This window comes from Trichoplusia ni, chromosome 12 (genome assembly GCF_003590095.1).
Source record: "Trichoplusia ni isolate ovarian cell line Hi5 chromosome 12, tn1, whole genome shotgun sequence".
Classification (NCBI taxonomy): domain Eukaryota; kingdom Metazoa; phylum Arthropoda; class Insecta; order Lepidoptera; family Noctuidae; genus Trichoplusia; species Trichoplusia ni.
The window spans coordinates 8,877,326-8,895,547 of NC_039489.1; the positions used below are offsets into that span (position 1 = coordinate 8,877,326).

Genomic DNA, 18,222 nt, shown 5'->3' on the forward strand with positions numbered 1-18,222 from the left:
TGCCTTCTATCAAAAAGAAAAAATGCAATATCGATGGTTCATTCATTTATGTGACGTCATTATGGCCTGGTTGGGTTAGGTTTGCTTGGAAATTTTTGTTAACAATCTTGTATTTTAATATATTATATGTTGTGCTACTTATTTTAGATTAGTAATATAAATACCTCATATAGTACCGGTAATCCTGGTGCCAAGAAGTGTCTGTTTCGACGACATTTTCTGGCGAAAATGAATCGCCATGAAGGTGGGTAATGATAATCAAAATTTGTTCGATGCTATTGTCACTGCGAATTTCATTGCTAAAAAATATGAAAACAGTGTCATCGCATGGAAATTACGTGTTTTATGCATATAATTTCACTTTAATAAACATCTAGAAAGTTTTAAATTACAAATTGTTGTTGTATTGTGTGTATTGACATATTTTCAGGAGTCAGCTGTGATTCTTGTTTGAAAAATAACTTCAGAGGACGACGATACAAATGTTTGATTTGCATCGATTATGACTTGTGCGCAGCCTGCTATGAGTCCGGCGCTACCACAAACCAACACACTACAGAGCATCCAATGCAATGCATTTTATCTAGAAGTGACTTTGGTGAGACCTATTTACAGTTCTATATATACTTATTGGAATATTGTTTATATGCCAAACATTTTACAAAAAACCCTTTCAAGGTTGAAAATGTTAGAGTGAAGTTGGAAACTGATAAAAACCTAAATATTTATCATAAATAGTGTGACATACATAGATCTGGTTATTGTATAAGCAATTTTTTTTTATTTTGATGAATGAATTGAAGTTAGTGTGAATGTTTTGACTTACTATATAAATATTTTATTGCCAAATTGAGACATTAAAGTGAATTAAAGATACCAAAACTTGTAAATAAAATAAATATGTGCTATGAATTTATAGGCTGTAAACAAACAAAATCAACCATAATACATTGAATGTTTTGATAAAAACTGATTTCATTGTGTTCATTTAAATTTATTTTTTTCAAATGTTAGACATTAGACACACATAGACAGATCACATCCTAACACCCACAATTTCAAAAACAGCAAAAGGTTTCTTGTGAGATGTTTATTTCTTGTGGCTTTTACATTGTGTTTGTGCCTCATTTCACACAGATATTGATTTAACTATTGGCCATACATCATGGGTATATAACTTTCACTACACTGATCAACATTGCCTGGCTTTTTTTTAATCAAAATTCATACACTATTTAATTATAAGCTAATTCCAAGATTCTAATAATGGTGTCCATTGAATTTACATAACTTTTCAGTGAGTGCTTGTTCTTAAGATGTATAGTTAAGCATCTTTCCCAGTCCTGGGCCCTTGCCTTGCAAAATTAGTAATTGTTTATGGAGCTGAGCAAGGGTGCTATTCATTGAGAGGGAATGTTGCCTATCTAATATTAGGTACAGTAGTTAAATTACTACTAATACTACCTGTATAATAAGACACCAATTGTACCCAACCCTAAAAATGGAAGGGTGTATAAGACCATAGAAGATCAAATTGTGTATTTATAAGGAGTAATGTTAATTTATTGTCATGTCACCTTCAGATCTGTACTATGGTGGAGAGGCACTAACTTTGGAACAGCCTCAGGCTTACACATGTCCATTCTGCAATCGGATGGGCTTCACTGACATAGCGCTCATGGAGCATGTAACAGCAGAGCATGCGGACACCACCCTGGCTGTGAGTATATTCATATGGTGTTGACTAACTCAGCCTATGCAAATGGTGTAATTTATCTGTGCTGACCATTACACATCAATAACTCACAAAAATCGTACATACATGTTTGCATTGTGTACACGCGTCGACAGTGCGTCCTTTAACCTTTAATACTGAAAAATGGCTATATTTGCATGACTCCATCTCATAGGAAATCATGATTATGGAATCTTAGTGCTATTTTGCAGGGTGTGTTGTTATTCAATTAGTTTCATTAATTTTTCATTTAATCTTGTTGTTGTTGTCATGTTTAGTTTAAAACTGTAACTGTAAGTGTAATTGAGGTCATCACGCCAAAACAACAGTGCGCGTCATGTTGCGGGTTCGATACCCGCGACGTACAAGCATTTTTGTGATCCACGTATGCTTGTTCTGAGTCTGGTTGTCATTGTGCATGTGATTTGTATGTTTGTGAAACCCTCCACGATGCAAGGATTGCACATTTTTAGTATGACTATTTACAGACATATTATTTTCTTCTCATTTATAACATATGCGTTGTATAATAATAATGTTTCCTCAATCAATAGTTTTATAAATTGTAATATTATTTTTTATCCAGGTGGTGTGTCCAGTGTGTGCTTCAATGCCAGGCGGGGAACCAAATTTCGTGACCGACGACTTTGCAGGTCATCTTACCTTGGAACATAGGACAGGTCCTAGAGATCTCATTTCATTTCTGATATCCTTTTTAATAACAATTTAGGTTTAATTTAAATAATAACTTGCATCATACTTGTTTATGATGGATGATTTTAAATACTAATTATAACTTTTTTTGTGTATCTTCATGTAGTTTATGTTTTCAGTATAGTTTTATTTACATTGTAAATTCCTTAACCACCCTGCACGATGAACCAAGCGGCATCAGGCACGGTGGAGTGCGACGTATACCGCACTCAGGCCGTGGCGTCAGTCGCGCACGACGCACCAACATGCAGTTCAGGTTATCCATCGAAATAATATATCCTTTTTTACCGTGATTAGCCGGTATTTGAAACTGAATATTTGGGTAAAAGTACCTTCGTAGTTATTACCATGATTTGCATGGCGTGACCTTTGCAGCTGTGGTGCCTAGCAACCAACAGCTATGCGAAAGGTACCACCACGCACAAAGGTACTAACTAGCGCTATGTAAAAACTTATTGAATCTAACAACGAATTTACGACATGAATTTATGGTATTAGTGGTAATCAAAGTTGTTTTGTTGACTTTGTCATGATATGACTTGAATTAGATTTGTCTGATTATATTTGTAAGAGTTTAGAACATTAATGTAATATGGGTAATAATGATGTTGGTGTTCCAGCACGGGCGGCGGCATCTCGTCGCTGTCGCCGTCGTCGCGCGACGCGGTGGTGGACCCCATCGCGGAGCTCCTGTCGCAGCTGTCGGGCGTGCGGCGCGGCGCCGGCCAGCCCGGCACGCCCAGCCAGCTGCAGCAGCTGCAGATGCAGCTGCAGCTCGAGCGGCAGCACGCCACGGTCAGGGGTCACACTCTCACACACTACTCTTACTTACTCAACTCATAATCTTACTGTATAGTTATTGTTTAAACACATGAATTAACTTTAATATAATTAATACAATAAGAAATATTTAGTAACTTATTTTCAAATATTGAAAGCTACTCTATTTTTTATAAATTTAACTAACGTTCGACGAGAAATGTATGAATTAATTATATTTTATTAATTATAGTTTAATCACCGACAGGCGGCCCGACAGCAGCTGGAGCGGCTGCCGAGGCGCGCGGGCGGCGCGGCGGGCGGGGCCAGCGGCAGTGCGCCGCCTCCCGCGCCGCAACCCGCCGTGGCGCAACCGCAGCCGCAGCCCGAGCCTTCCGACTCACAGTTTCTCCTCTCCGGCTTCCTCGGTGAGTGCTCGCGAGAGCGCGCGAGTGGGTCTCGGCGCAGTGCTGACAGTGTGCGTGTTGCAGGAGCCAGCGACAGCCAGGCGAGCGCCGAGGCGGAGAGCCGCGCGGCGCTGCTGCGGGGGCTGGTGCTGGCGTCGCTGGGCCGCGCGGCGCCGGCCGTGAGCGCGCCCGCGCCCGAGCCCGAGCGAGCGCCCGCCCCCGCGCCCGCGCCCGCGCCCGCGCCGCCGGCCGCCACGCTGCGCGTCAAGCCGGCGCCGCGCACCAAGGTAGGCAGGCGGGCGCGCGGCGCGGCGGCGCGCGAGCTCCCCCACTGACCCCGCGTGTTGCAGGAGGCGGCGGCGCGCGCGCACGCGGCGGCGCGGCAGCTGCCCGAGGGCAGGTAGGAGCGGCGCGCGCGGCCCAGCCCGAGCGGCCGGCGGCGGCCGCCCGCCAGCGCTGCGCAGTAGCCGCCGAGCGCAGCCCGCCCCGCCCGGCGCGCCGCCGAGCCGCGGACGGACGTCGGTGGATGAAACTATTCGATGTTTACTCGTTAGATGTTACGGTAGTCCACGATCGCGCGGCCGGCCGCGGTCCGTGGCCGCCGGCTCCGGTCGCGATCGCACTTAAGGGGTAAAGTTTGTGGCCGTCGATGTTGTTAGTGTTTATCCGTTGTACATATGGAGTCGGGCGCCCGCGCGGCGGTGCCGGTTCGGTCCCCGACCGGTGACGCACCGTTACCTGGACTCGTTTCTTTGTTTTACGCTAACACTTATTAGTGGACGCTTTTGTTTGTTTTGTTGGCTTTCGAAATATCCGTGTGAGATTTCCTTTATAGTAGAAAATAAATATAGATGGAATGTTTTAATCGATTTAACTACGATTAAATTAAAAAGGATAATGATAATGCATAGGGCGTCGTTATTTAAATTATTATTGTATGAGAGGGGTCTTAACGAATTGCATTCGCATTAAGGTTAGGTAAAATAAAATAATTCGCATATTTCTCTAAATTTGTAAAAAGGATGTGGCAATCGTAATTCCCAGTATAAAACTGCTTTTTTTTAAATCGTTGTTAAAATAATATTATGTTTATCTTATATAAAGTATAGATATTTATTTAATTTCTTAGACAACGTAACATATCTCGCGGTAAACACTGACTCCTCTCTAAACTTATTTTTATAAAACAGTTGAGACATACTTACCCACAAATTTTCACTAGCTACTCAAACGAAGTGCTTATTAGTTTATTATACTCCAACATTACAAAATGTTTGTATGTACCCTAATTAAATTCTATAATATTACAAATGTATTTCATTTTCTAAATTAGTAGCAACCATGTTCACACTGTTTGTTTATAACTTGACACAAAATTTATAAATATTTATTATAATGCTCTTAACTGAATAAAATTTAAACAAAATGGAAAATATTTAGAAAATCCTTGTGTTGGGTATTCTAAAATGTTAACCAACTGCAACATCGTGTACTAACGTACTAGTCGCGCCGTGCCAGATAACTTTATCACGCTCCACTTATACTAACTACTTTTAAAATCAGAATCTCTAATTCTGTTGAACCACGCCTCACCGTAGTTCGCTATATGTAAGTTCGCGCTTCGAATACTTTAGTACATGGTGTTGTCAACCAAAAATTTAAGCTTTCCCAAATACAATAAGGTACTTGTAAATTTTTTAAATCATATTTATAACAAAACATTATAAGTACTTGAAAATATACTTTAAACATGTTTTTTTATTTGTGTTAGTTATATTTTACTTGTAAAAAATATTTATTAAGCGATAATAATGAAGGTCCTATATTGAGGTGAAATGTATGGTTTTTTTTGGCATCCTCTAAAATTGATTGAAAGTACGAGGGTTGTATGCAATGGCACCTTAAATAAACTGATGAAATCATGTCGTGCTTCTAAGTTATCACTGGATCCTAAAAACCTTTCTAAATGTAATTTTTGTCAAAACAAGTTTAAATTGAGATTTGTTCTGTCTTTTTTTAACTTAATCTTACTTTACGTTACAGTTTATTCTACAGAAAAAAAGCACTCCAGGTTTTCATAACATGCTATATTACCAAAACATGAATCAGTGTTTGAGATATCTGTAACCCTTATAACCGTATACCAGTAAACCCAATTCAATTCGTTTTAATCCAATAGTTAACTAAGTTAACTTTGCTACCTTACAAACCATCTTTAAGGTGTAAAGTGGTGAAAGATTAGTTATAGTTACAAAACATTCGGTATCAAAACAGTAGATGTTAGTACAGTTAGATGTTCGATCATATTTTTTCAACAAATCCCACTATAATTTCTGTAGGAGCTGCTGTAATCTGTATCTAGCTGTAAAAATTAAATACACAACTGCAAAATGAGAATGTTTTCAGGGTTTGGTTGTTTGTTCTTTAAATTCTGATGTGATATCTGAATTAAAACATTCACACTGATTGTGATGTAGGGAGAGTGGTTAGCATTCTTCCTTCTCTAGTGAAATTCAATCAATCAATACAGCACATCGAGGTCCGTTGCTGGATGTAAGCCTGCCTCTCGTTGCGCCACAACATTAGTTCCCTCGCCTTCCGAATCGAGTCCGAGCCCCCATTGCTGGGCTCGGGCCTTTTCCCATATATGAAAAGTTTAAACATTGATAGCCAAGCTAACGAATACGGCTAGACATTTTAAGATTCCAATATTTTGAATTCAGATTTTCTTAATATGTTTTACCTCAACGTCTGCGCAACTGGTGACATCACTATGTTTTAGAATAAAAGAAAGTATATAGTTGATACGTATAAATTTATATTGGTATTACCCTAAGTTGATATCGAACCTGCATCTCGTGCCTACAAATCTATTGAATCGGAAGGTCGCCACAATAATTGCCTATTTATTCAATGGCTCCTATTTGATGCTATCTTCCGGCGCTTGGTACCAGTATAGTAGTGTCCTGATCTCTCTGTAATTTTTTTGTTCAGCAAAAAACAATGAATTGAATGGTTCACAAGTCGCTATAAAAAGAATAATAATCACTACTATTAACTTAACAAATTGATTGGACAAAATATTATAAGAAGGGATGACACATTCGAGGCGTTATGGTAGTCCGTATACAAGACATCAAACGGTTTCTGCCGATCCCCTGACATTTTTTAGATCTCGGTAGATTTTGGTTTAGTGTCGGAGACTAGCATCGCCTCATGCGCGAGCGAGTTTAGTGTCCAACGATGCATGCCTATTACAAAAGTAGAAATGCCTTTGCGGTAGTGTGCCGCTGCTAGTCAGGATTTGAACCTAAAACCTTTTTCTTAGTATCTAGTTCAACGTTCTATCACTGTAATCATATCTGGTAGTCGTAACGAAAATGAACCTTAACACTTCGGGATTAGACCCTTATTCTTTTAGGTGGATTACTATACCATCTGTCCAGTGCCATATAAGACCAATAGCTTAAATGACCATTGAAATGTTACGATTTATCTTAAATTGGTACGGACCAGGATGCAAGTTCGCTTTATATAATCTGTGCTTATTTTCACATTGCTATCCGCCGAAATCCTTACAAATCTGTCACTGTCAGTAGCAGAACGTAAACATTGCACGAGCTAACAAGTTTACTTTAATAAGTAAACTAAAGTTAATACCTTGCGAAAGGCATTTATTATTAAATAAAAAATAATGAACATCAACCATGGCGAGTGAGGAACATAAATTACTTTCCCAATACATTAAAGACGTACACTCACTTTTAAGAAAATCAACTACAAAATTAGGAGCTGCTGCTGCTTGGCAAGAGCATTGCGCCAATGAAGATAAATTATCTAAATATGCACAATGCATGCAGAAACTAGCTACAACTCATTGGGAAACAAATTGCAACAGTGAATCAAGTGAAGCAAAGTCACGAATTGAATGGGCTGTTGAATATTGCAATTATTATTTTGTGCAACAAGGTTTCTTGAAATACAGAGAAAAAGAGTTACTGATTGCTCAAAAAATTGATTTGGACATAGATGTGGAAGAAGTATGTGGCATACCAATTAAACTGATTGATGTGGGTAGTTGCTACAACCCTTTCAAAACATGTGATTTATTTGATGTTTTTGCTATTGACTTATGTCCTGCTAATGCTTCTGTTTTACAATGTGACTTTCTAAAAGTAAATATTGGTTCCCACATAGTAGCTGATAACTCAATAGTAACAGAATTACAAGAAAACTCCTTTGATGTTGTAACTTTTTGTTTTCTTCTTGAATATATACCTACTTCTGAACTAAGAATTGTTGCTTGTGAGAAAGCTTACAAGATTTTAAAACCAGGGGGGCTTCTTATAATAAACACACCTGATTCAAAACATGTTGGAGCAAATAGTAAAATTATCAAATGCTGGAGATATACCTTATCATTAATGGGATTTAATAGAATTAAGTATGAAAAATCAAGATTTATGCACTGTATGGCTTTTAGGAAATCATTAGACAAAAAAATAGCAACAAGATGGGCAGACATGTATAAAGAACCATACATGAAGTATGCTATTCACATACCTCAGGACTTTAACAGTTCAGATGAAACAGTGTCAGAGACCGTTCAAGTAACCTATACCTCTGATGGCTTGCAAGAGTTACCCTTCAGCTGTCCAGATGAGATAGCTAACTGATATCACCTATAACATAAAATATATGCTTTGCAGAAATTAATCCTTGTGTTGCAGGAGTTAACACAATATTCAAGTTAAATAGCAGAAGTGTCCTAATTCTGGCCTTGATATGAGATGGCTGTAAGAAAATACAGGCTAAGCTTACAGCAGTTGTTAAGAAAGTAAAAACATTGTTCTTTTGAACTACCAATCTACTTTTGTATTTTTTTATTATAGACATAATATATAAATAAATTATGAAACCAATTATTGTCACATCAATTCTAACTGGTTGTAATAAAGAAAAGTATAATAGTAGTCAAATCTTTAATTCAGTACCCTTAACATACATAATTATAACTAAACATTAATGTCAAATGTATCTTATTTTACTAATTCAATCTGATTAACAACTAAATAATTAGTGACTTCTATGCCTATTCACCTTATTATTATATTATAGGTGAACAATTCTGCAAGTGTAATAATCTATGAATTTAGTAAAATCCTTTACTGAGAAGAAAGGTATTAAAACATGTTATGACATTATTCTTAATGCAATTAAATATTAGTACCAAGGCTTGGTACATTGATACCAACAATTTTGTCAACATATTTACATGAGTGAGTTTAGGCACTAGCCCCAAACTTAGCTTTTCTCTTTTCCAATCTCTCTTTGTTTTCAATATCACTCATTATTTTTGATACTGATTGTCCAAATCTTTCCGCTCTCTTTTTCAGCTTTTCCATATTCTCAGTTAAAGTACCTGTATCAGTACTTATAGCTGTTGAACTTTTGGCTGCAGCAGCCTGGCCAAATCTTTGTTTTCTGGCTTCTTTCCTGTCACCTTCGCTTACTTTAACAGGTAATCCAAAGCGCTTTGCTCTCATTTCTAACCTTGTTTTAGTATCTAAATCTGCAGTTATTTTTATTTTATTACTTGCTGTCGTATTATTTTCAGATGGCGCTGCATCTTCCTTTTCTTCAGAAGTTTTTGATGGAGCAGAAATAATTGCTCTGTTTAAGACAATTTTCTTGGCTGCAATCTCTTTGCTATCTGCTGTCTTAGAATCATCTGTTTTATCCTTAGAGATATCTGTTGATGTTATCCTCCTTTTAAGGGTCCTGGTTTGCTTAATTTCTGTTGGCGGCTTAACCAGTGGAGGCTGTTCAGAGAGCGCCATTTCTTCAGTGAGCGGGTCAACAGCATCTAGCGCATCTGCTTGACTTTTATCTTCGTCTTCATCTTCCAAAACCCCATCTGAGTCGATTTCGTCCGAATCCAAGTTGATGTCTCCGTGTTCGTCTTGAGACATTGCTGCTTGGAGTCTCGCCACTAACTCAGCTTTATCGCCGGTGTAAGAGAGGCCGCGCGTCTTCAATTCTTTTCGCAAATCAACTACCTTCATTTTAGAAACCTCCATCACGGTTGAATCGGCCATTACGTTAATTATATTTACTGATGGAAGTATTCTATCACCGAATCGTTTAATTGATTGAAATATTTTTGTAAACGCAAGGCGGCAAGCCAAAGACAAGAAAAATAGCTTTGACAGTAAAATTGTAACGCAAACAGATTATAAATCCTCACAGACAGTATGAATAATTAATTTCTTAAAAATAAAAATTTGTGTCCAAAAAAATTGTCTACTCAGGTCATCTACAATCATCTTAAAACTGTATCGTGCGATTAGTTCAAATAAAAGAAATCCTTCAAAGATTATTAAAGCCCTCGCTGGTTTAACTCGGCGTAATGTGTTGCAAGTTGTCAAAAATACATTGACGTTTTTCTGTATATGGTCACTCCTTCAATTTTTACTGTCACCCATATTATTTCAAAACATCGCCGGTTTATAAACTAGCACCGGCGTATTGTAAACAATAGTGGGATGATAAATAGAAAATACGTAAAGCTGTAAACGTAAATAATATAGTGTGATGGCAGGACACAATTTGGATTGCGATCTCTTGGATCAGTTACTACGCGAAGATGATGATGTTATTATGCCAATTCCAGATTTTGAATCAGAACCACATCTTCTGATATCGAAGGTTGTTGACGTCGTTTTATTTAAAATCTGTTTAACTCTTACTCTGTACTCTTTGTTAACCACATCTTCTGAAATTGAATATGAAATCGATTTTTGGTTTTAGGTCCGTAAACATTACATGGAGTACATCATCAAACTTCTGTCTGTCAATTACGAAACACATCATAAGCTTATAAACAAAAACTTGTATATGCCCAGTGCTATATGGAGATGTGCTAAAACTATAGAGATGTCTGCAGCCCAAGCTTGCATGGTGGTGCAGATTTACAGGAACAACATTATCACTGCGGTAAATCTGCTGATATAATAATGCAATTAATCACGATTTCGTTTTGCATTAATAGCTAAATGATTGTCATTCTTGTTTTTAGGTCAAACAGTTAAAAAATGATACCAAAAAAGGAAAATTGCATAAAAAATTGTTTACTTGTTTAAATAAGCCACCAGAAAATGACAAAAAGACTCAGACAACTAATACATTTAAGGATTATAATTGTCAATGCATGCAAAATAAACGAAAGAGAAGATCTCGAGGTTCTACGTCTCCTAAAGCTGACCAACTTGAGACTAAACACTACAATTTACATAATGAACATGATGATCATTCACTGGATAACTTTCATTCTAATGCAGCCTTAAAACATAGTATAGTGGTTTCTAGTGAAAACACAGTGCCAGTAGATGCACAGGTGCCTTCAACCAACCAGCCAACTGACTCACAAGAATGTGATGAGTTAATGATGCAGTTAGAGAGAATGTTCCATGGTGATACCACTAATGATGATGAACTCTATGAAAGTGTTCTTTATGATAAATTTGATACCACAGGTGATACCAACATATCAGTCAACAGCAATAAAGACTCAGTTATAGATTCTCATGCAGCAGAAATTAAATCCTTAGATGAAAGATTGGCTAATTTAACAGGATTAATTGTAAATAATGATAGCAATGTTGTACCAAAGACTGAAACTAAAAAAAATAAAAGTGGTTCCAGTAAATGGTTGTGTGAAGAATACTTTTTGAAACAAAAACTGTATGAATTGCTGGACCAAATTAGAGATATGGACAGGAAAGAAATAGAAAGGGTATGCCTTAATGCAAAATTTTTCAATAGATTTCCTTTTTTCTTGTAAATCCAAGTTGATTTTGCTTTTCCCATTGACTGTGCGCTGTAGGTAGTCAGGAGACTATAACTAATTTTATTTTTTCAGATTAAACAAAAGTTTATTCATTTGTTTGGGGAAGACAGTGATGATGAAGGAATATTGTCACCTTTAGATGAGACTCCTGAATTTATAATCAGTTGCAAAGAGAGAATTGCTCCTTGGGTGGTGAAATTGCTGACACCACACTACATCAAAGGACATATTAAAGGCAAAGGAATATTTAAGGCCTTAGCCAAACATCTTATCAGACTCATCTACCAATGTAGCAAATATCCAGGTGACTGTTTTTTTTTAAATTTTCTTTTTAAGAACCCAACTTTTTTTTTGTATTATTTATTAATTTCTTATGTGGCATTTCAGAGGAGTATGAAGTAACTAGCTTTGTATCAGATTTCTTGAAAAATCATAAAATAATAAAAAGTGAAGCTGATTTCATGGAATTCAGGATTGAAAATATTTAAAGTTTCTCATTAATGTTAAGGTGTAATGTATAAACATTGACTTGCAGCCTATAGCAAGAAATAGTGTTATATAAGAAAAGTAAGTAAACTCCATATTAGTTTCTCACCTCTAAGATGATGTGAAAAGTATAAATATGTAGTTGTACTATGTAATCCACTATTCAAGCATTTTGAAATAAAACAATATTATGATTAATAACTTGGTATTCTTATTTTTCAATCTTCTGCTTTTTACAGTCAGAATCATTATTTTCTGTTGACTTGCGTTTTTCAGCTTTTACAAACCAGGAGTTTAATGTTTTTTGTGTAGTTTTGTCCTTTTTTTGTTCAGAATTTTTTTTATTGCAATCGTTGGCTTTATATCTAGAATTATTAACAGCAGTTGAAACTTGGTGCCATGACAATACTTTGACTTGTTTAAGATATGCAAGAGCCATGTCAGGTTTCACATTTTCAATATCAAGCCAAGCCTGAAAGGAAATAACAGAATGAAGTAAAAAAATGCAAAATTAACTAAGTGCAGTATTTCATCAGATATATTGAATACAACTAAACTGTAACAGAAATGTTTAGAGTATATTTGCATAGGTAATTTTTAAGGTATGAAATAGTGTAAGTTAGCAATAGACTATATGGAAGAATGTAAGGGAGGCCTTTGCCTTGTAGTGGTACATTGATGGGGGAAAAAGAAAACTAACTTCAATTTGTTCTTCACTATCTAATATAGCAGGCATTCTGTGGTGCAGCCAATCTAGTGTGCTGTTAGATTCCATAGTAATTACAGAATATGAGTATATGATGGTGCCTTCATTTTGCCAGACATTATATAACCCTGCCATGTGTAGGAGACGAATTCCCTTCCAGCCTTTCTCTTCATCAAAGGTATTGTTCCATGTGTCTGGTTCATCTACCTATAAAATAAGGTATTAGAAATTAATCATAGTCACATAATTATTGATTTTTTTATTTCCTTCAATCCCCTCTCTTCATCAGAACTGTTGTTCCATATGTCTGGTTCGACATCATCGGCCTATAATGTAAAGATAGTGGAAAATATGCTTAGTAAAATTATTGTTTTAACATTTTACATGGAATTGGTAACTTGCTTGATTTGGATCAGTGTTAATCAATGTTGAGTTGAGTTTGTAGTACTTTAAAGTTATAATAAAAAAAAGTTTAAATTCATAATATGAGACTGATTAGAAAGAATTAGGAACTATAACCTTGATACCATCATCCTGGGGAGCATATATGTAATAAGGCTGTTTAGTTTTAGCTAGTTTATTAGTAGTTTGCCACTCATAGAAGCCTTCTGCTAATATTATGCATCTACCTCCATTTAGCAAAATAGGACTGTAGAGCTTTGAACTTTTTATATTTTCCAAGCGGCAGTTATTTGTACTTAAATTGTGATTTTTAAAGTCTCCCTGAAAAAAGAATTTTTGTATATTTTTGTTATTGATCACAAAACAGTAGCAACAATATTAAAAAAAATAAGACCTTATGCCAAGGAGGTATTATCCCCCACATCATTGGCTTAAGAACTCTACCACATTGTTCATCTCTCTGGAAGTTATTGGCTGAGACTAACACAGGTGTAACATCTGTTGGTGCTATATTGTATGAAGGTGTATAGTCCTTATTAGCATTAAATTCTGGCAGCCACGGTGGTTTAGTGTAAGAGTCTGAGTTTTTAGGCTTATAGCTACAAGCGCATTGTACTTTCTCTTTCGATAAAGTGCTGAAATTGATTGTATAAAATAATGTAAGGAAGAATAACAGGCACTACAGTAAGAAATAAAAAAATATAAGTCAATTACATACAGTCCTGTACGACCACACATTGTATCGACTATGTTCTATGATACTTTCTATAGAGGAGTTCGAACGATTTTTCTTATTTAACTGAACGGAATATTTTTAATAAAAAGAGGGTGACTCTCCTCAAAAGTTGATGAGAAAAGTTTAAGACGGTAAAGAATTATCAGTTTAACCGAGCGGCTAATAAATGGTAATTGCAAATATAAACCACAGTTGAAAGGTTTTAATTAAAACAACATAAACAAATAATAATATAAAAACGCAATCGCAAGGTAGAATGTACTACAATCAAAACAGACAACTTGATTTTGACATATCTGAAGTAGGTATATAAACAAATTAAGTGTGACCACTTGCTGATTCACAAAATATTTTTAATTTATAACCGTCTCTAACAGACTCCTAACTACATAATAAAGCGGTCTGTCCCAGTGCAATTGAGAAAAAATTAAAAATTAGAGAAAAATAAATCCTCAGGGCGTTGGAAGTTTATTTGAAGAAAATATATATAAGTATCAGGAAAAATTAAATCTAAAAACTTGCCCCTTCTATAAAATAATAAACCAAATCAAATGAGAAGTTTATATATTATGAAGAGCTCTATTTTTATTGTTTGTAGCGCGTAGGTTATCGCTCTAATTACAAGTAGATTCATCCTAACAGCAGGAACAAATAATTACAAAGGCACTCTCAATCTTAAGCACCGAGTTTTCCTCGGTGAGTCGCAGTTCGCAGTCTAACGCTGGAATGTAAATTCTTGTAAGGTAGAAGTACCGAGTAAATAAACTTGTTCTGCACTTTCTTTAATATCGACCTGATACTTCCTGACTTACGAGTAACAAGTTGTAAGGCGTTAATTAAATGTGAATTTGTCATACCTTAAGGTGCGGCCTCATGAACACTTATTTCGACTTGACTCACCGCTCACTCTCGATCTTTTCACATTGCCCATTACAATTACGCATAAAACAACATGAAAACGATCACGAGGATTTATGTTATGACACAACAAGTACTAACTTGACATGATTGACATTTGATAAAAAGAGTGTTGCCAGTGATCAAATATTTTAGTACCGTTTCAAGACTTTTTTGCCAAGCTGTACATGCCCATGTAAACGAGAAATAAAAAAAAAGTATTATCTGCTTCTGTTTTGAAAGTTCTAATTAATCTATGTACAGTTTAACCTTTCGACTCTTAATGTCAAAAAGCTGTCAATCATGTGTCAAGCAGCTAAAAGGGTAGGACATTTTGTCTAAAATTTATTTTGACTGGCTTATCACTTCACTGCAATCTGTGACTAAGTTGTCGTCGGAGTGTTTATCCAAAAGTATATTTTTGTGATCTACCAGCTCATTATAAGAAAACAGTGAAGTTAATGCCTCAAATACATCGAATGGTGAAATTCTCAAAAAGTCAAACCAAGTATTCCAATAATGGAATTCTTGTAACGAATTATTTAGCTTCTTAATATCTTCACCTTTTTTCGGGAAACATGTGGAAGTATGTTACGCGACGTATCAGGGATTCGTTGGAGAGGAGTGCAAACCATTTTGACCGACGCAGTGCCACCGTAGTCAATAATGGCACCGCCAATTTCAATGATGATAAAAACGATGACAATAAAAAAGCTCCATGCAAATGGCTTTCATTTCGGAAATGCTGTAACTCATACGGAAGGGATGGTGGTGCTAACAGTAGGAGATGGAGCTTTGAACAGCTCAACAAAACTTGGATGGATGCCATAACATGGGTATGTTTGTTTGGCAAATTTATTTTTATCTCTTTCTAATGATGGACACTGTTATTTACATTATGATTAGGTAGATAGCTGTATGTTTTGCTGTAGTTTTGGTAATCTAAGGTTATTGGTGCCTGTTGCCTGATATGAGATAATCTTTATTAAAAGATCCACATTACTGGTTGTGAAACCAACTGCAAAGAATTCATGCCTACATTTTTTTTATATACATGCTAATTACTGAGTACACATGCAAAAACATGTAGCAAAAACTAGTGTTCGGTTGTGTGTACTGTTAAAGTACACACAATCTATTGCAGGACAATATCAGAATAACTTTATTTCTATTTTGATGTTACAATATAATATTTTTAGTCAAAGTAATGAATAAGATTGTCACTTTTAAGAACATAATTAGGAGGTAGTGCTCCTATCAGTTATTGAGATGAATGATAATAATGCTAATTAAAATGGCGTATTCCTATCCATATTAGTCACCAGAACTACACAAGATGATTTGTAAATAGTGACATTAGAGTTTTAATAATATATTTTGCTTGTTTTACAAAGTCATCTCAATTTAGATACATGATAACTTTTTTTTTTGTTTCTACAGAGCAGTGCAGTAGTCTTGGGATGGTATACTAGTCAGCTCATTCATTTAAAGTTGAAGAAACAACACAGATTGACTCAGTCAAGATGTCAATCTATGAACAATTTGCTCTCATCATTAAATCCTTATTTAGCCTCCATGAACAAAAATGACTTTTACATCAACTCTATTTCTAAAATTGGAAGAGTGGTATCTGACTTCACACCAACTGTGTATTTGATGTCAAATGATCAACATGAGAGTGACACGGGCAAAGGAAATAACAGATCTAGTACTGCTAGCACCTCTAGCCCTGAATCCTCAGATGATGACTTGGGCGTGGTGTTGAACTCAATTGAAAACCGACTTGGCTTAGCTGCTATTGAGAACGGACAGTACCAGGATGGTCTCAATTTGCTAAGGTGTTTATTTTCTGATACAGTGTAGCTAATATCTTTATTTGAAATCTTTTATGAGTATACCTGATATTAAGTATTTTAGTTACTTTTTCTTTATATATTACAAGGCCTTTTACATTTGAAAACATGCAGGTGGAGCGTTTATTGGCTCATTGTGCTTGTTCACTTTATATTACTTTGCAAGAGAAAGAAAAATGACAACTTATATATTGCCTTTTTACTACAGGTACCCTTTACGTAATCATGACTGATATGTGATGTATAAATGCAATAGATTATTTATTTAAATAAAATAAGATTGTTTTTTACCATTTATTCTCTAACTAATGTAACTGTTTCTAATCCCATAGATCAGCAGCAAATCGAAATCATGCTCCAGCAATGTATAACTTGGGCCTGTGCTATGAATTAGGTCTTGGAGTGACTGTAAATGAAAAAATGGTAAGTATCAAAATGGCAAAATATTTTATTACTATTTTGTAATATAACGAATTTCCAAATCACCCTGAACTTGTACTGAAGGCACATGTGAGACCTCGTTGTCATCTTTATCAGTTATATTTCGTCATCCTTATCTAAATCTATATTTAAAATTAACATTACATTCTTGTGACAGGCACTAGATTTATACAAGTCAGCTGCGGCTTTAAATCATCCGGAAGCACTTTACAACCTCGGTATTTACTACGGCCAGGGAAGAGGCGGCCTGAAGACCGACCAAGAAACTGCGACGCGATTGCTCCGTCTTGCCGCAGTACAGGGCCAACAAAATGCGATTGATGCCCTCAAGACTATGGACGTTGACATACACGAGTCTCGACAGAATGACACATGGACTTACCAAAAGGAACCATTTTCAGCATGTGATAACATAATCCCCACACAAACGAGACTGTTTGTCGATAATATTAACTATATTCCAGCAAGAGTGTAGGGATAGTTCCTCTGTTCTTTCAAGTGGTGGTGGGCGATGCTTCAGCTAGACACCTTTATGATTAGTTTCTAAGACACTTAAGAACTCGCGCATGGCGTGTGTATATACCACGTAATCAAATTACATGGTTCTCTTATTTTAGTTTATTTTTATAATTGGAATGTTTATGTCTTGATTTTGAAACTTGCTTTGCCGTTTTTTATATTATGTATAAAGAATATTTGGTAATATGCACAAATAATCGAAAATCCAGAATTGCATATTTTAATGCAATACATTGTCCATGCTAAGACAGACACACAGGTGTAAACTGTCGAAGTTACAGATCTGGATATATGTATGGAAATAATTTACCGCCTAGATATAAATGAACGTGTTTTATTGTTTAATTTCGATGTACTTATGTCACTTATTAAGATTATTGGATTTGCACAGAAGCTGCGGAATCTGTATTAATGAATTTGACACATGATTAGTCTTTTCGATCTGTGACCCTCGTAGTATCCCATTTGCGAACAATAGGTAGTGTACAGGCATACAAATTATATGAGAACACAAATTTTTCGTATATTATACCTACTACTACTATATTGTACAACCATTTGAATACAATAAAAAAAGTTGGATTATGAAGTGACGTGATTATTGATAAGATTATCTGTACTTTGTATAGAAGTCAATAAAATTAATTTGTAAATAAGAATGTTTTTCTAAGTCTTCATGGTGTGGTAAGTTTGACCATTTAGATCATAAGATGTCATT

The 18,222-nt window shown here is 35.9% G+C and overlaps 6 protein-coding genes across 6 annotated transcripts; 4 read left to right on the forward strand and 2 right to left on the reverse strand.

Moving 5' to 3' along the window:
* Positions 1-26: 26 nt before the first annotated feature.
* Positions 27-3,950, forward strand: LOC113499596 (E3 ubiquitin-protein ligase KCMF1). Its single transcript, XM_026880110.1, has 8 exons — positions 27-244; positions 431-598; positions 1,584-1,720; positions 2,322-2,441; positions 2,611-2,705; positions 3,070-3,244; positions 3,477-3,636; positions 3,700-3,950. Exons 1-8 carry the CDS (start codon positions 229-231, stop codon positions 3,948-3,950), a joined length of 1,122 nt encoding a protein of 373 aa, XP_026735911.1. The 5' UTR covers positions 27-228.
* Positions 3,951-4,023: 73 nt separating this feature from the next.
* On the forward strand, positions 4,024-8,588 carry LOC113499335 (S-adenosylmethionine sensor upstream of mTORC1). The gene has a single exon (XM_026879772.1). The coding sequence runs from the start codon at positions 7,323-7,325 to the stop codon at positions 8,289-8,291; it is 969 nt and encodes a 322-aa protein (XP_026735573.1). The 5' UTR covers positions 4,024-7,322; the 3' UTR covers positions 8,292-8,588.
* LOC113499337 (cell division cycle and apoptosis regulator protein 1) lies at positions 8,584-9,804 on the reverse strand. The gene has a single exon (XM_026879774.1). The coding sequence runs from the start codon at positions 9,711-9,713 to the stop codon at positions 8,901-8,903; it is 813 nt and encodes a 270-aa protein (XP_026735575.1). The 5' UTR covers positions 9,714-9,804; the 3' UTR covers positions 8,584-8,900.
* A 107-nt stretch (positions 9,805-9,911) lies between these two features.
* On the forward strand, positions 9,912-12,151 carry LOC113499333. Its single transcript, XM_026879769.1, has 5 exons — positions 9,912-10,323; positions 10,426-10,611; positions 10,694-11,410; positions 11,537-11,768; positions 11,852-12,151. The coding sequence occupies exons 1-5, from the start codon at positions 10,210-10,212 to the stop codon at positions 11,950-11,952; spliced, it is 1,350 nt and encodes a 449-aa protein (XP_026735570.1). The 5' UTR covers positions 9,912-10,209; the 3' UTR covers positions 11,953-12,151.
* LOC113499336 (embryonic stem cell-specific 5-hydroxymethylcytosine-binding protein) lies at positions 12,139-14,112 on the reverse strand. The gene is made up of 5 exons (XM_026879773.1): positions 13,777-14,112; positions 13,453-13,693; positions 13,176-13,379; positions 12,651-12,863; positions 12,139-12,422 (listed from the first exon to the last, which is right to left on the reverse strand). Exons 1-5 carry the CDS (start codon positions 13,794-13,796, stop codon positions 12,162-12,164), a joined length of 939 nt encoding a protein of 312 aa, XP_026735574.1. The 5' UTR covers positions 13,797-14,112; the 3' UTR covers positions 12,139-12,161.
* A 925-nt stretch (positions 14,113-15,037) lies between these two features.
* LOC113499334 lies at positions 15,038-18,160 on the forward strand. The gene is made up of 4 exons (XM_026879771.1): positions 15,038-15,527; positions 16,132-16,529; positions 16,877-16,967; positions 17,143-18,160. The coding sequence occupies exons 1-4, from the start codon at positions 15,270-15,272 to the stop codon at positions 17,458-17,460; spliced, it is 1,065 nt and encodes a 354-aa protein (XP_026735572.1). The 5' UTR covers positions 15,038-15,269; the 3' UTR covers positions 17,461-18,160.
* Positions 18,161-18,222: the final 62 nt, after the last annotated feature.

Excerpts from the sequence above, each read along its gene's own strand:
- LOC113499336 (XM_026879773.1), bottom strand. The coding sequence starts at position 13,796 with ATGTGTGGTCGTACAGGACT. Across the intron at positions 13,694-13,776 it reads ATGTGTGGTCGTACAGGACT|CACTTTATCGAAAGAGAAAG; the intron begins GTATGTAATTGA and ends AATCAATTTCAG. Across the intron at positions 13,380-13,452 it reads TAATACCTCCTTGGCATAAG|GGAGACTTTAAAAATCACAA; the intron begins GTCTTATTTTTT and ends TTCTTTTTTCAG.
- LOC113499333 (XM_026879769.1), top strand. The coding sequence starts at position 10,210 with ATGGCAGGACACAATTTGGATTGCGATCTCTTGGATCAGTTACTACGC. Across the intron at positions 11,411-11,536 it reads ACAGGAAAGAAATAGAAAGG|ATTAAACAAAAGTTTATTCA; the intron begins GTATGCCTTAAT and ends TTATTTTTTCAG. Across the intron at positions 11,769-11,851 it reads CCAATGTAGCAAATATCCAG|AGGAGTATGAAGTAACTAGC; the intron begins GTGACTGTTTTT and ends GTGGCATTTCAG.
- LOC113499337 (XM_026879774.1), bottom strand. The coding sequence starts at position 9,713 with ATGGCCGATTCAACCGTGATGGAGGTTTCTAAAATGAAGGTAGTTGAT.
- LOC113499596 (XM_026880110.1), top strand. Across the intron at positions 2,442-2,610 it reads GAGATCTCATTTCATTTCTG|GATGAACCAAGCGGCATCAG; the intron begins ATATCCTTTTTA and ends ACCACCCTGCAC. Across the intron at positions 3,637-3,699 it reads TCTCCTCTCCGGCTTCCTCG|GAGCCAGCGACAGCCAGGCG; the intron begins GTGAGTGCTCGC and ends TGCGTGTTGCAG.
- LOC113499335 (XM_026879772.1), top strand. The coding sequence starts at position 7,323 with ATGGCGAGTGAGGAACATAAATTACTTTCCCAATACATTAAAGACGTA.
- LOC113499334 (XM_026879771.1), top strand. The coding sequence starts at position 15,270 with ATGTGGAAGTATGTTACGCGACGTATCAGGGATTCGTTGGAGAGGAGT. Across the intron at positions 15,528-16,131 it reads GGATGGATGCCATAACATGG|AGCAGTGCAGTAGTCTTGGG; the intron begins GTATGTTTGTTT and ends TTGTTTCTACAG. Across the intron at positions 16,968-17,142 it reads TGACTGTAAATGAAAAAATG|GCACTAGATTTATACAAGTC; the intron begins GTAAGTATCAAA and ends TTCTTGTGACAG.